Source organism: Mandrillus leucophaeus, unplaced genomic scaffold, assembly GCF_000951045.1.
Source record: "Mandrillus leucophaeus isolate KB7577 unplaced genomic scaffold, Mleu.le_1.0 Scaffold704, whole genome shotgun sequence".
Taxonomy (NCBI): Eukaryota; Metazoa; Chordata; class Mammalia; order Primates; family Cercopithecidae; genus Mandrillus; species Mandrillus leucophaeus.
In genome coordinates this window covers 1,050,963-1,066,240 of record NW_012107631.1, presented here as the reverse complement: position 1 = coordinate 1,066,240, position 15,278 = coordinate 1,050,963, and the positions used below count along the sequence as shown (strand labels likewise).

At 35.7% G+C, this 15,278-nt stretch overlaps 1 protein-coding gene across 2 annotated transcripts in view; it reads left to right on the top strand.

The window, feature by feature from the left end:
- Positions 1-15,278, top strand: part of IBTK (inhibitor of Bruton agammaglobulinemia tyrosine kinase) — a 92,026-nt gene that overhangs the window by 14,433 nt on the left and 62,315 nt on the right. Inside the window, exons 3-9 of one of the 2 annotated variants that reach the window (XM_011964764.1) lie at positions 97-193; positions 2,436-2,560; positions 6,978-7,088; positions 8,644-8,814; positions 10,109-10,226; positions 10,669-10,849; positions 13,520-13,640. In XM_011964764.1, the coding sequence (XP_011820154.1) occupies positions 97-193; positions 2,436-2,560; positions 6,978-7,088; positions 8,644-8,814; positions 10,109-10,226; positions 10,669-10,849; positions 13,520-13,640 (924 nt within the window). Of the gene's footprint in view, positions 1-96; positions 194-2,435; positions 2,561-6,977; positions 7,117-8,643; positions 8,815-10,108; positions 10,227-10,668; positions 10,850-13,519; positions 13,641-15,278 lie in introns of both variants that reach the window. The other variant, XM_011964766.1, reaches the window with a different exon arrangement.

Here is a 15,278-nt window from a genome sequence, read left to right as displayed (position 1 = left end):
AAAAAAAAAAAAAAAAAAAAAAAAAGAAAGTTACTGATTATAGGTAATTGATTTTATATATATATATTTATGTATTTTTTTGTTTGTTTGTTTTAGCATGGTGTTAGTCTGTATATTCAAGATAAAGAAGGCTTGTCAGCTTTGGATCTTGTAATGAAGGATAGACCAAGTCATGTAGTATTCAAGAATACTGGTAAGAAAATTTCACAAATGGGTTGGGCGCTGTGGCTTACACCTGTAATCCTGGCAATTTGGTAGGCTGAGGTAGGCAGATCACTTGAGGTCAGGAGTTCGAGAATACTGGTAAGAAAATTTCACAAATGGGCTGGGCGCTGTGGCTGACACCTGTAATCCCAGTAATTTGGTAGGCTGAGGCAGGCGAATCACTTGAGGTCAGGAGTTCGAGCCTGACCAACATGGTACAACCCCGTCTTTACTAAAAATACAAAAATTAGCCGGGCACGGTGGCAGGTAATCCAAGCTACTTGAGAGGCTGAGAAGCAGGAAGAATCGCTTGAACCGGTGAGTTGAGATCTCACCACTGCACTCCAGCCTGGGTGATAGAGCTAGACTTCGTCTCAAAAAAAAAAAAAAAAAAATTCACAAATGTATTCCATTAAGGTGCAGCTTAGCTTAGAAAATTTTAATGAAATTTTATTCTTCTTAAAGTAGTCGGGAAATTTATTTGTGTGTGGTTATCTGCAAAGAAATATATGTTGGATGTTTTTTGTTTGATATTCAGAACACATTTTGCATTTTAAAATTTGAATCCATATTTATGTCTATAAAAGTACAATCTAAAATGGGAGGACTGTTACAATTGTAACTACTGTAAAGTAATTGATATATATTCAGAAAGTAACATCAGCATTGAGGTAGAAGGAAAAAGGAATGGAAATTGTTCTTCCTTTTGTTGTTGTTACGATAGGGTCTCTGGAAATTATCATTATTTTTGTGGTGGTTGTTGAGATAGGGTCTCGCTTTGTCAGTCAGGCTGGAGTGCAGTGGCATGAACACGGCTTATTGCAGCTTCAGCCTTCTGAGCTTAAGCGATCCTCTCGCTTCAGCCCTCCAAGTAGCTAGGAATACAGACCCATGCCGTCATGCTCAGTTAATTGTTTTTTTTTTTTGGAGATAGAGTTTCGCTCTTGTTGCACAGGCTGGAGTGCAATGGTGCGATCTTGGCTCGCTGCAACTTCTGCCTCCCAGGTTCAAGCTGAGAGATTCTCCTCTCTCAGCCTCCCGAGTAGCTGGGATTACAGGCATGCACCACCACACCCGGCTAATTTTGTATTTTTAGTAGAGATGCAGTTTCTTCATGTTGGTCAGGTTGGTCTCGAACTCCTGACCTCAGGTGATCCGCCTGCCTTGGCCTCCCAAAGTGCTGGGATTACAGGTATGAGCCACTGCATGCGGCCAATTTTTATATTTTTTTTTTTATAGAGATGAGGTTTTGCCATGTTGACTGGGGTGACCTGGAACTCCTGGACTCAAGTGATCCTCCTGCCTTGGCCTCTCAAAGTGCTGGGATTACAGGCGTATGCCACCGTGCCCAGCCCCAATTATTCTTTTATTCGCACATTCTCAGATTCACTTATCCCTCCAGTTTGTTTGCACTTTTAGATTTGGAAGTGAGAATTGGCAGAAAAGAAAAGATTTAACTGAGGCAGTGTATAGTTTGCATTTAACTAGTGAGCAAGCTGAGTAAGGACACATTCTGTATTTTCATTTCTACCCTGGATGCTGTGTTGCAGGTAACAGTGATAATTCCATTCTAGGACTTTATTCATCTTCTAAAATAAAAATGATGATTTATATCATGAACTTAGCTGTGATTTCTATTCCAGTTTAATGGGCTTTACCTTAATCACTAATTTGATTTTGTGTCTATGAAAAACAAAGTATTGAAAATTAGTGTTCCTGTACAAACAATAAAACCACATTTGCTACATTTAGAACCTTTGTCTGCATGGATTAATAATATCTTACATTTGATATAGGTCTATATATTATTTTCATGGAAACTAAGCAGATATGACCGGTGGTATTTTACTCATTTGGCAGTTAAACTTTAGCTGCTAAAGAAACAAGGAACAGCCTGGGCAGAGTGGCTCATGCCTGTAATCCTAGCACTTTGGGGGGCCGAGGTCGAAGGATCACTTGAGCCCGGGAAGTGAAGACCAGCCTGGGCAACATAGTCAGACCTTGTCTCAATTGTTTAAAAAAAAAAAAAAAAGCAAGGAACAAATGTTTGATTGCTTGCATTGAGACAGGCCTGTACTATGATTTGGATTTTCTATTTCTAGAATTACCTAATATCATATTAATAGATTCCTTCACAAAAGAGTGTTGGCATCTTTCAAATATTGTAGTTAAATTAGTTCTTATATTTGTTTTAAAACATAAAAAAGTATAAAAACTAATTTTTATTTTAGATCCTACAGATGTTTATACTTGGGGCGATAATACAAATTTTACCCTGGGTCATGGAAGCCAGAATAGCAAACATCATCCAGAGTTGGTGGATCTGTTCTCCAGGAGTGGGATTTATATCAAGCAGGTATTTTGAAGTACAATCTGCATACTTTTAGAGATGAGAAAGAACTTTGGTATTTGATTGTTCAGCTTTTCATGTGAGTTACGTAACTTTGTTTAAGGTACGGTAACATTTTAATGTTGTAATCAATCAATAGAACTTTACTAATTTTATTTTAGATATTGTTAGCCTTAACTATATTTAGACTTTGTAAAATACCCTAAAATATAAGATATTTGTGCAATTAGTGTTAGACATTAGAAAATGTTATACAGATAGTAGTTTAAGAGGGTAGAGCTGCTCTTGATTTTCTAGCTTTTCTATTTAACGAACGTTAGAATTCTGTAAGCTGTTTCTCAAGTGAATTTGTTGTTGAAGCTCAGTGTTATTTTTGATAAGTGAACAACAGTTTTTTTTTTGGTGGCATTAAAACATAAAATAATTTCAATTTAGAAAACAACACACTTCTTTCATTTTTCTGTAACAAAATAATGTTTTTAGGTTCCAAGCTATTTATCATGAAGAGAATATGTTTAATCTGATGTGAAGTTGGATGACAGCAGTCTGGAAAGGCTATAGAGTTTTATAACTGACGGTCTGGTAAACTGCCAGTCATTCTGTTTATTTATATTCTCACTGACAAGCAATAAATAATTAAATGTCTAAGTCTCAGTTCTCAGATTGGATAGTAGATAGTAGAACTAAAATTTCATCACTTGCGGAGACAGATAAGCAATGTTTTGGAAGTGTGGAGTTCAAAAATTTGCCCTCAGGTGCTGTAGGCACGAGGGATGCTTTTTGTGAACCTGAGTTCTTAAATGTAAGTAATTGTAAAACTTTAATAGATACAATTGTAAAGATTTGGTCTGTGGCCTTACATCCTTATAATGCATGATATCTTCTGCTTCCCTTTTTACAGCTACTGTTGACAAATCTTTCTATATAACATTGTGTATACTTGTGTATGTATGTGTATCTCTAGCCCCAGTCTTTCTCTTAAACTTTATTTGTCGTACTGTGGGTATTCTTTCAAGATATTTACATTTAGAATATCTAAAGTGTTATTTTTGCCACTCCTAAACTACCCTATTCAATTTTTAATGCTATAAATCTCAATTTATAAATCCTGAAGATGATACCTCAGAGCATGTCTATTTAGTTCTTCTCTGTCTCATGAACCTAAGTGCCATGTCCTTTTCAAGGTCTTTTTTTGGACAGTGACAACAGTGTCCTAATTTGACTCTTTGGCTCCATTCATTTCCAACCCCGATAATATTCTTCTCCAGAATTATTTGTCTTAAAAAAGAGGTAATTATGTCTTTATAGCTAAATCACCTTTGGATAAAGTCCAAACTCTGTGACTTGGAATGTAAGAACTTTTTCAGTCTTCCTAAATTACCGTTTCAGCTTATATTTCCTACAACTTCCTAGTTATATTCTTTCTGCATTTTGAAGTTCATAAAACTTATTTGATCCAGAATATGAGCTTGGAGTGTTTTTATCACTATAGTACTGGCTCTTTCTAACTTTCACCTATTATTCATATATGACATATATAACAATACTTAGCTTATATCCTGAGATTGAATTCTTAGACAGTTTTTAGAGCTATTTGACAACATATCCCTAGTTTGCCCAGGACAGTTCTGATTTATGATTATTTTCCTAGTGTAATTGTTAGTATCCTCTTTCATTCTCAAAAATGTTTGCATGATAAACTATATGACCACTATATTTAGGGTTCCATAGAGCACTGTTTTTTAAACTGAAAGTCGCAACCTAATGTATCACAACCACCAATTGAACAAAAAAAGCAATAGAATCCTTAAACTCTAGAGAATATTAAATTTTGAGAGAACAGGAATAAAAGCCCATATAGGAATGAAAAGTGGCCAGAGAAGTAGGGAGTAGAATGGTATCATGAAAGCTAATATTCTAGTGGGTCATCTACATAGACCTGGAAGGAACTTAAGATAATGAAAGGACTTGTAATGGGCAAGAATCAAGCTTGGTGTCCAAGTCTTTAGTGAATGTGAGGGGGGTGAGCAAGATGGTGAGAAATCAGAGCAGGGGCAGCAAGTATACAAGCTGCTCACACCTAGTCTAGAGCTTTTTGCAGACATGCTAATCAGAAAATTTTTTTAATGCTGAGCTTGAGCGGGTCCTCAGACTCCTCCTTAAAATGGTAATCCAACCATTAGCAGCCACTAATGATTGATTGGAATTGTGGCACAAGAAAGACACCTGTTTTTCCTTTTCTGAGGCAGTACGTGATATACCTTTATTTCATGAACTGTTACGGAGCAGGGATTTTAAAGACAAAAGTGAAGGAATCATAATGGCATTAGGAAACCAGAGGGTGATTGAAATGTCTGATTCTAAGAAATATGTAGTTTGGAATATTTGAGTATATTCCATTTGCGAGGGTTGTGAGTGAACTAGTGTACTCAAAGAGAAAGCCACCTTTCAGGTAAGGCAAGGCAATGGGTGTATTTTGTGAAGGTATTAAGGATCTAAGGGATTTTATTTACCACAGAATGAGGGTGAAGCAAGCATAGTGGATAGGTTTGAGAGGAAAGAAATCAGTATAAATTTCAGTCAGGGAAGAGAAAGCAAGTATGGGAATATTAACTGAGTACCAGTTATATAGAGAGCCCCATTAGTTATTGAAAAGGGGCTGAATCTGTATTATGCAGTACCAAATGAATTAACTACTATGAGATAGAGATTATTAATGTTAGTATTATATATTCCAGATAATTAAAGTGAAAATCCATGGTCAGTTCTCATTTAAAAATTCAGGGGTATTAGACCGGGCGCGTTAGTTCACATCTGTAATCCCAGCGCTTTGGGAGGCCGAGGTGTGCAGATCACAAGGTCAGGAGATCGAGATCATCCTGGTAATACAGTGAAACCCCATCTGTATCAAAAATACAGAAAATTAGCCAGGCGTGGTGGTGGGCGCCTGTAGTCCCAGCTACTCGGGAGGCTGAGGCAGGAGAATGGCGTGAACCCGGAAGGCGGAGATCGCAGTGAGCCGAGATCGCGCCACTGTACTCCAGCCTGGGTGACAGAGTGAGACTCTGTCTCAAAAAAAAAAGAAAAAAAAAAAAATTCTGGGATTTTAAAGTTAGATGACTTAAAACTGTCTAGTATTGTAACTGTTGTTTAGTAGTAGAAGCCAGCAATTGTAGGATGGCATTCTAATATTGAATATAAAATTGAATGAAATGTATTCTTTCTCATTTCATAAAATGAATTTCACTGACAAATTGTAAATTTAAAATACAAATTTGGATTTTATTTTTAAACTTTGTAGGTATTTGTGGTACAGCTAAATCAGATAATAATCTTTGCATTACTTTTTTTTTTTTTTTTTTTTGCTAGCTATATTGTGCTTACAAAATTCCGAGTGGTCTAGGATATGTGTAAATATTTAGAGCTTGTTTAGCTTATAATTTTTTTGTTTTCCAAATCACCTTGACTTTCTGGAAATGATTTTAGGGTTTCTTTATTTCTTACTCATCTTTTTATATCCTAAGTTAGAAATATTTGCAGATGTTGTAAGAAATATGAATGCAAACAATTTTCAAAAATGAGAAGATTTAAAAAATATTATTAAGGTAAAGCGAGTATAATGAATATCAGAGCTTGGAAAATAGCAAAATGTGGCCCGGGGTTAGATATGTAAATATATATATATTTAAAACTGCTGATCATTTCCTGTATTGTGTTCTGCTGAAGCAGTTCAACTGTTTCAGTATCTTTGTCTTCTGTAGTATGTGAATGGTAAGTCTGTGTATCAGGGGCAAGGGAGAGTACTGAGATTGAGGCAGATAAGGAAAAAGGAAGTGGGAAAGGAAAGAGAAAAACTTGAAAATAAATATAAAATTATTTATTAAAATAATTGTAAATGTATAATATTAAAGATGTGTTGATAAAACTAGAGATAAGGTAAAGGACATAGTGCCCCCCACACTATGTATAAATGGCATTATTGTTTTTTAAAAACACTCTGAAGATGTTTCTGTTATTTTTATTAATACCATATATCACTATTTGGTAATCTTTATGCTTCCTGTTGCACTCTGCTCATTTCTTTCTATTTGGTATTTCATGAAATTGGAAAACAATTGGCTACTAAGTTTTGGAATTGAAGATTTAAAATTATATTTTCCTTTGAGTAATCTCTTCTGCGGGTAACATGCTTAATTCTTTCTTTGTTCTGTTTTTTCATGTCAATGTTTTCAGACATAATTTTAAAACAAAGCATATATATCTTTTATTTTTATTACAGAAAACTTAAAATGTGGAAATTTAAATCTTATGAATTCCCCTTGTATCCATTATCCTGTTTAAATAATTAACAATATTCTATTTCTTTTTCATAAAATATATTTTATTCAGAGACGTTTACTAATATTCTCTTGTTTTCCCTTAGGTGGTGCTTTGTAAATTTCACTCCGTGTTTCTCTCTCAGAAAGGGCAGGTTTATACCTGTGGTCATGGTCCTGGAGGGCGATTAGGACATGGAGATGAACAGACATGCTTGGTAATTGAAATGTCATTACACTGTTTAGGTAACTTTAGAAAAGTGCTGATAAGCTGAAAGAAACAGTTAACTAAGTTTTTTTTTTTCAACTGTAAGGACGAAATAATACACCAATTGATAATAGATTTAAAAAAATCTGTTTCCTGGTATATCACGTTCAAATTAAGGGTTTACATACAATGCAAAAGGATTAAAAAAGTAATACTTTGGTTATAGCAAATACCGAGTCAGGAGTGTATATAAGCTTTAAAATGTTTCTACAGTTGAAATAAAAGAAGGCAGACTAGGCCAGGCGCAGTGGCTCATGCCTGTAATCCCAATACTTTGGGAGGCCGAGGCAGGCGGATCACCTGAGGTCGGGAGTTCGAGGCCAGCCTGACCAACATGGAGAACCCCTGTCTCTATTAAAAATACAAAATTAGCTGGACGTGGTGGCACATGCCTGTAATCCCAGCTACTCGGGAGGCTGAGGCAGGAGAATTGCTTGAACCTGGGAGGCAGAGGTTGTGGTAAGCCGAGATCCCACCATTGCACTCCAGCCTGGGCAACAAGAGCTAAACTCCATCTCACAACAAACAAACAACAACAACAACAACAAAAAGAAGGCATACTAATTGTAAAACACTTTTCCTGAAGTAGTTCTGGTTTTTGTTTTTAACTTTTCATTAAGATTTCTGTGATCTAAAAACTGAGCCAGTATTTTCATTATATAGTCACAAAATTGATATTAATGCTACTGAAACTTAGTGCTAATTAGAAGAGACCTAGTACATTACCTATCAGAAAATTGGTTCACTAGGTTATTTTAATTTTTTTTTTATGTGGGGACTTCTGGTATACTTATCTATTAAATGGTGCTTTAAAAAAGGGGAAAGCTATAATGATAATAGCTTCCATTTTTGAGGGTTTATTTTGTTCTAAGTATTGTTTGTGCTTTTCATATATAATTATTACCTAAGCCTCACAACAGCCCTGTGAGGCACAAGTATTGTCTTCATTTTATGCATGATGATGATACTAGTAACAGCAATCATTTATTGACTGATTACTGTTTTCAGATGAAGAAAATGAGGTACAGAGAGGTTAAGACATTTGGTTGAGATCAAATAGGTAGTGACAGAAGTAAGATTTGAACTCAGGACATTTAAATGACTCCAAAGGAATATGATACTATATGTTTGGTTACTCCCTGAAGGGAAGCATTGATTCTGTATTTTTGTTTTTTTCAATGTACCAGTGTATACTTTGATGAGTTCCCTTTATTCATACCAAACAAATTTGCACTTGGTGTATGGTAAAGGCTCAAAAATCATTTGTTGAATTGAATTATTTCACTGAAATGTCTTACTGGGCTTTTGTATTTTGCTGATAAACTTACAACCATATTCTTTTAACTCATCTACCCTTTGCTGAAATGTAGAATTTACCTATGATCGATACAGCCATGTATCAGTCATGTTATTTCATGTCATTTTAGATGTAGCATCATCAAATTCTACTTGCATATCTGTATAAATGGTTAATGTAGTGTACTAAAGTTCATTTTATTTTGTAGGTCCCTCGGCTTGTGGAAGGACTGAATGGTCATAGTTGTTCCCAAGTGGCAGCTGCTGAGGATCATACTGTTGTGTTAACTGAAGATGGATGTGTTTATACATTTGGTCTAAACATTTTTCATCAATTGGGAATTATTCCTCCACCTTCCAGTTGTAATGTACCCAGACAGGTAAGCTTTACTCCTTTAAATAATAAGCTTTTACATTTGCAATAAAACCTATATGGACAAAAAAATGTAGGTTATTGACAGAGCAACTTATTTTATTTCTGTTATTTAGCTTTATCTTCAGTGGTATATATTGTCTTTATTATTTATTATTATTATTATTATTTTGTTTGAGACAGAGTCTTGCTCTGTTGCCCGGGCTGGAGTATAGTGGCATGATCTTGGCTGACTGCAACCTCTGCCCCTCGGGTTCAAGCAATTGTCTTGCCTCAGCCTTCTGAGTAGCTGGGATTACAGGCACACACCACCGTACCTGGCTAATTTTTATTTTATTCTTTTGTATTTTTAGTAGAGACAGGGTTTTGTCATGTTGACCAGGCTGGTCTCAAACTCCTGACCTCAGGTGATCTGCCCGCCTCAGCCTCCCAAAATGCTGGGATTACAGGCGTGAGCCACCGCATCAAGCCTGTTGTCTTTATTTTTAACGGGAGAAATTAAACATAGTACCTATTAGCATTTGTTTGGAGGAAGAAAGAAAGCACTTGGGAAATTCTGCATTTGGGAGATTAGCCACCAAACTGCATCTTTTAAGTATTCATAAGCAAAGGGAGGTCCAGATATTTTGGGTTTGAAACTTAAACACTTTTAGGCCCTCCTTAAGAAAAAATATGAAATTTATCAATACCAAATGGGTTCAGGCAAGTGAGGAACCCAGAGACATAAGTTTTATTTGCTTCATTAAATCTGCCTTTGCATAGATATCACATGTGACAAGTTGATGTTAGGGGACATGGGTTCAAAAACCAGTATTCTTTATTCTACTGTTTTACTCTCATGTGCACAGCCATCTCCAGAAGGTGCACAGTAGTGCACAGGACAATCTCATGACAAAAAAATCATCTAGCCCCAAATGTCAATAATGCCACTGTTGAGAGACCGTGGAAATATCTAATTTAAAAGTACTGTTTTCTATTAAGAATGAGACTAGCTGTTTTGCATATTGCTTGTTAGAAAAAGAAAAATAGCTAAAAGTTTAATAATTTGATTCTTATACCATGCCAATTTTCTGTATGTTAAAACTGCTGACTGAAAGTGGCTGCGTCACAATGTTTTGTGTTCCGAGAAGGATTCAGGTCTTAGTACGAGTGCTGAGATCTATTAGTGACAACTGCCATTTGCACTTGAGGGGGCCACTAACAGCAAGTATACCATATATTTGCTGGTCTGCTGGATCTTTAAAAAATTGTAGTAGGTCATAGATACATAGTAAATTGCAGTTTTATTTGTCTTTGAATAGATACAGGCAAAATATCTGAAAGGAAGGACAATCATTGGCGTTGCAGCAGGCAGGTTTCATACAGTCCTATGGACTAGAGAAGCTGTTTACACTATGGGACTAAATGGTGGACAACTGGGTAAGAAATCCTTGATGACAATATCTGGAAATTAAATTGGACTCTTTAAAAAATTATCTTTTCTTTTTAATTTTTATTGATTAGAATGAGATTATGAGTGACTTTTTTTGTTTTTTTGAGACAAAGTCTCACTCTGTCATCCCAGCTGGAGTTCAGGGTGCGATCACGGCTCACTGAAGCCTTGGCCTCCTGGGCTCAAACTATCCTCCCATCTCAGCCTCCCAAGTAGCTGGGACCACAGGCCCTTACCACCATGCTGGTCTATTTTTTTGTAGAGATGGGGTTTCACCATGTTGCACAGGCTGGTCTCGAGCTCCAGGGCTCAAGCAATCTGCCTACCTTGGCCTCCCAAAGTGCTGAGATTATAGTCATGAGACACTGTGCTTGGCCAAATAGCTTAAAAGAGCTATTTTGTGATTTGCTTATTTGTATCATTTTTTAGGTTGTTTGCTAGATCCCAATGGAGAAAAGTGTGTAACTGCTCCTCGTCAGGTCTCTGCCCTTCACCATAAAGACATCGCTCTGTCTTTGGTTGCTGCAAGTGATGGAGCTACAGTCTGTGTTACCACAAGGGGAGATATTTACTTACTTGCAGACTATCAGTGTAAGAAGATGGCTTCTAAGTATGTGTATTTCTGTGAAAGAAACATAACTTTAATAATAATTCAACTCTTCCAGCAAATATCTGAGTGTCAGCTTTAGGCTATGTTCTATAAATGTCAAATGGAAAATATTGAATGAGGAGAAACATCAGGAATTTTTGTCTTTCATTTTTGTCTTTTGGCATGGATCTAGTGAATATATATAAAATTTCTGTGTAAGTTGTAAAGTGGTATTTCTGAATTATGTTTAATATGTAGTTAAATATGAGATATATGTTTTTTCTTTTTTTATGCTTTCAGTGCACAGAAATATATTAATCTTAATTCTTGATTTGTGACACTCTTATCATTGGTTTCTCTGTAGCCTTTTTTACATTATACGTGTATTTGTCTTTAAAATATAATCATATGTCATGAGCCCTCTAACCAGACTCAGTGTTTATAACTGATAAGTATATATATATTTAAAAAATGTTATAATGGAATGCAGTAAAGTAGCAGTTGGTTGACAAGTCAAAGCAGAGAATCATAAAGTGTTTTTTTTTTCTTTTTAATTGAGACAGGTTCTCGCTGTGTGGCCCAGGCTAGTCTTGAACTCCTGGGTTCAAGCGTCCCTCCTGCCTTAGCCTCCCAAAGTGCTGGGATTATAGGTGTGAGCCACTGCTTCCAGCTTTATAAAGTTTTAAGTATGGGTGGGTGCACCAACTGGAATTCCCTGTCTTTTCATATAAACCATACTCATAATGTGTCACCTGTCATTTCATTTTGAATGATTTAAGGAACCAGTGCTTAAAAACAATTGTGAAGTAATGTAAGTGCAGAATTCTACATTTTTAATACATTTTGAATCTTTTATAATTGATAATTTATTGACAGTTTTTTGCTGCGCATATTTATTGTGTCATTCCAAAGTATTCAACTTTTATAGACAGGTTTCAGACTAATATTTTACCATTTATATAGTGCTTTACTATGAGAAATTCATTATAAATATATACATTATTAGTTTAAATAAATACAAGTACTGAAATAGGTCTTCGTGCAAATATAAATGATTCTTGGAAGTGGATAGCTCAACTAGTGGAAGCAGTTGTGTACAGGATTTCTAGAGAATAGCTGTCTAACTTTTAAAACAATTAGGGATTTAAATTTAAATGCAACAAAATACTTTTGATAATGTAAAACAGATACCATCCATGAAGGTACTCATGAACAGAAAATGTCTATCAGTTTGTAAAAACTTACCTTCTTTGTATAACAGTTCCTTTTTTTTTTTTTGAGACATTGTCTTGCTCTGTTGCCCAGGCTGGAGTATAGTGACACGATCTCCGCTCACTGTAACCTCCACCTCTCAGGTTCAGGCGATTCTCCTGCCTCAGCCTCCCAATTAGCTGGGATTACAGGCACCTGCTGCCATGCCCAGCAAATTTTTTTGTATTTTTAATAGAGATGGGGTTTCGCCATTTTGGCCAGGTTGGTCTCGCACTCCTGACCTTACATGATTCGTCCACCTTGGCCTCCCAAAATGCTGAGATTACAGGTGTGAGCCACTGTACCTGGCAGTAAGTTACTTTTGACTTCAATTTTAGGTTATATTTTAGTTATATAAACATGAAAATGTGAATATGTTTCTTAAAACTGAGTAAATAGATTTTTTCCTGAGTTTGAGGTGATACGTAAGATATTAAGTTGTATTTTTAGTTAACATTTATAAAACTTGCCTATATAACATTAAATCACATAAATATGTTATATCCAAGTTTACATTAAGTAAATTATTTTGTTACAGATTAAGTTATACAATATAGTAATTTTGAAAAGTTTCTTTTTCCTTTAAAAGGGAGAACAGTCATTGGAGTAGCAGCAGGCAGAGTTCATATATTGCTATGCACATCAAATGTGCAGATATAATGAAATGTGTAGCTAATGAATGAGTTATTGAATAGCAGTACAGATGATTTTCATGGTAGCCATATCTGTTTAGGATTAGCCATTTTTGAAATTAAGCATTTCTATTTTGAGGTTTAAAATTTGTCTTTTCTGTTAAAATACAGATGCACTTAGGAGCTTATAGCTATACTAGTTATTTGTTTATTATTTATTAATTTTTTAAGACAGAGTCTCTCTCTGTCACCCAGGCTGGAGTGCACTGGTGTGATCTCTGCTCACTGCAACCTCTGCCTCCCTGGTTCAAGTGATTCTTCTGCCTCAGCCTCCCGAGTAGCTGGGACTACAGGCACGCATCACCATGCCCGGCTGATTTTTGTGTCTTAGTAGAGCTCGAGTTTCACCATGTTGGCCAGACTGGTCTCGAACTTCTGGCCTCAAATGATCCACTGGCCTTGGCCTCCCAAAGTGCTGGGATTATAGGCGTGAGTCACTGCACCCAGCCCATACCAGTTATTTAAACTCCAGAGTGAATGTTTGAATTAGCAAGTGGAACTTCAGGCATTTAATGTGTGTGTTTGTGTGGGTAAAGGCATTTGAGGGAAAAAGACTTGCCATAGAAAGGAACAGCCACCTTGTAGGGGAAATTTACAGAATGGAAGACTAGAGATACCAAAGACCAAATCATTTTACTTCACCTTTCACAATAATTGCCTGTAGATTGTTTGAATAGTAACTTCCTTGAAGTTTAGGCATGTGTATTTTAGAGAACATATTAATCTAGAATTTTTTTTTTTAATCTAGACAATTGAACTTGAAGAAAGTTCTTGTGTCTGGGGGTCATATGGAATACAAGGTTGATCCTGAACATTTGAAAGAAAATGGGGGTCAAATTTGCATTCTTGCAATGGATGGAGCTGGAAGGGTAAGTATATATTATGTAAAAGTATAATCTTACTCTCGGTTGATAGCTATGGCAGACCTGGTAACATGAAAATGTATTGCTATGTTAGTGACGATTCCTGTTGACTTTGATGATTACTGCTGGGTGCCAAAATAAGTATATTTGAGGCATCCATTACTAATTAGTATGGAGCTGGGATTTAGAGATAGTATGACAGACAACATTTAATCTAATGTTACACAATACTGATTTGTTAAACTGTAATCAAAAAATTTATTGTGCTTAAAATGAAAGATTTTGATGTTATTTACACTGAATACTGATAAATGATACTGAATTGCATAAATATGAGATATGTAATGTAACTATAAATTTTTTTTTTTTTTTTTTTTTTTTGAGACAGTCTCGCTCTATTGGCCAGGCTAGATTGCAGTGTCATGATCTTGGCTCGTTGCAACCTCCACCTCCTGGGTTCAGGCGATCCTCATGTCTCAGCCTCCAGAGTAGCAGGGATTACAAGCATGTGCCACCACGCCTTGCTAGTTTTTGTATTTTTAGTAGAGATGGGGTTTTGCCGTGTTGGCCAGGCTGGTCTCAAACTCCTGGCCTCAAGTGATCTGCCCTCCCCGGCCCCACAGATTACTGGGATTACAGGTGTGAGCCACTGTGCCTGGCCTCACATAACTATTCTTAAAAAAGCAAAGATCAGGCAATATGATACATATGTTGCATAGTTGGAAATTTTTTTCCAGATTTAATTTTATACAAATTTATGCATTATAATATGTGTATACATTATAACTATCCACATTATATATGAAAGATTTTCAGATCACTAGTGTGTAAGGAATTTCTTATCTCTTAAATGAAAAGTTCTAATTTTAGTTCCTTATGCAAACATACCAGTACATTTCTCTAATAAATTTATTAATTTGAAATATTAAAAAAATTTTCCGAAATATATGCTTTAATTGATGTATTTGTATATTATATAAAATACATCTCTAAATTTTTTTTGAAGGGTGGGAGAGTGGGAGCCATCTCTAAATAATACAGATTTTAAAAATTATATTTAAAAGTATATATTATACACTAATGATACTGAAAAACACACAGTGTGGGTAGAAAAACACAGATCACTTTCTGGTTTTACTTATAAAATTAAAATAATGTTTTCCAAGGTTTATAATGTGCTGTAAAGTTTGACATTTTAGAAATTGAGGAATTAATCATAAAACTCCACCTACTGGGTCGTTACAGGCATACTTTATAGGGATGGAGAATGAAGATGAGTTTAATAGTAGTAACTGGGTTTAAATATTAGAGCTCTACATCAGGAAGAATAGCTGTTGGATGGTGGGCGTAATACTTGGGTGATGTGATGCTCTGTGCAGCAAACCACCATGGCACACGTTTACCTATGTAACAAACCTGCATATCCTGCTCATGTACCCCTGAACTTAAAAGTTGAAGAAAAAAAGGAATTAGAGCTCCAATTTGTACTAGTGGAAGGAAACAAATGGGGTTACGTGAAATAGTTGAGTATAAAAAGTTATATTTGATTTTGGGATGTGTATCACTTAAAATGGATATAGCTTATACTTCTGGGTGTTTACTTCCTGCAAACTAGAGTCTCACTAAGAAAACCAAGCTCTAAAA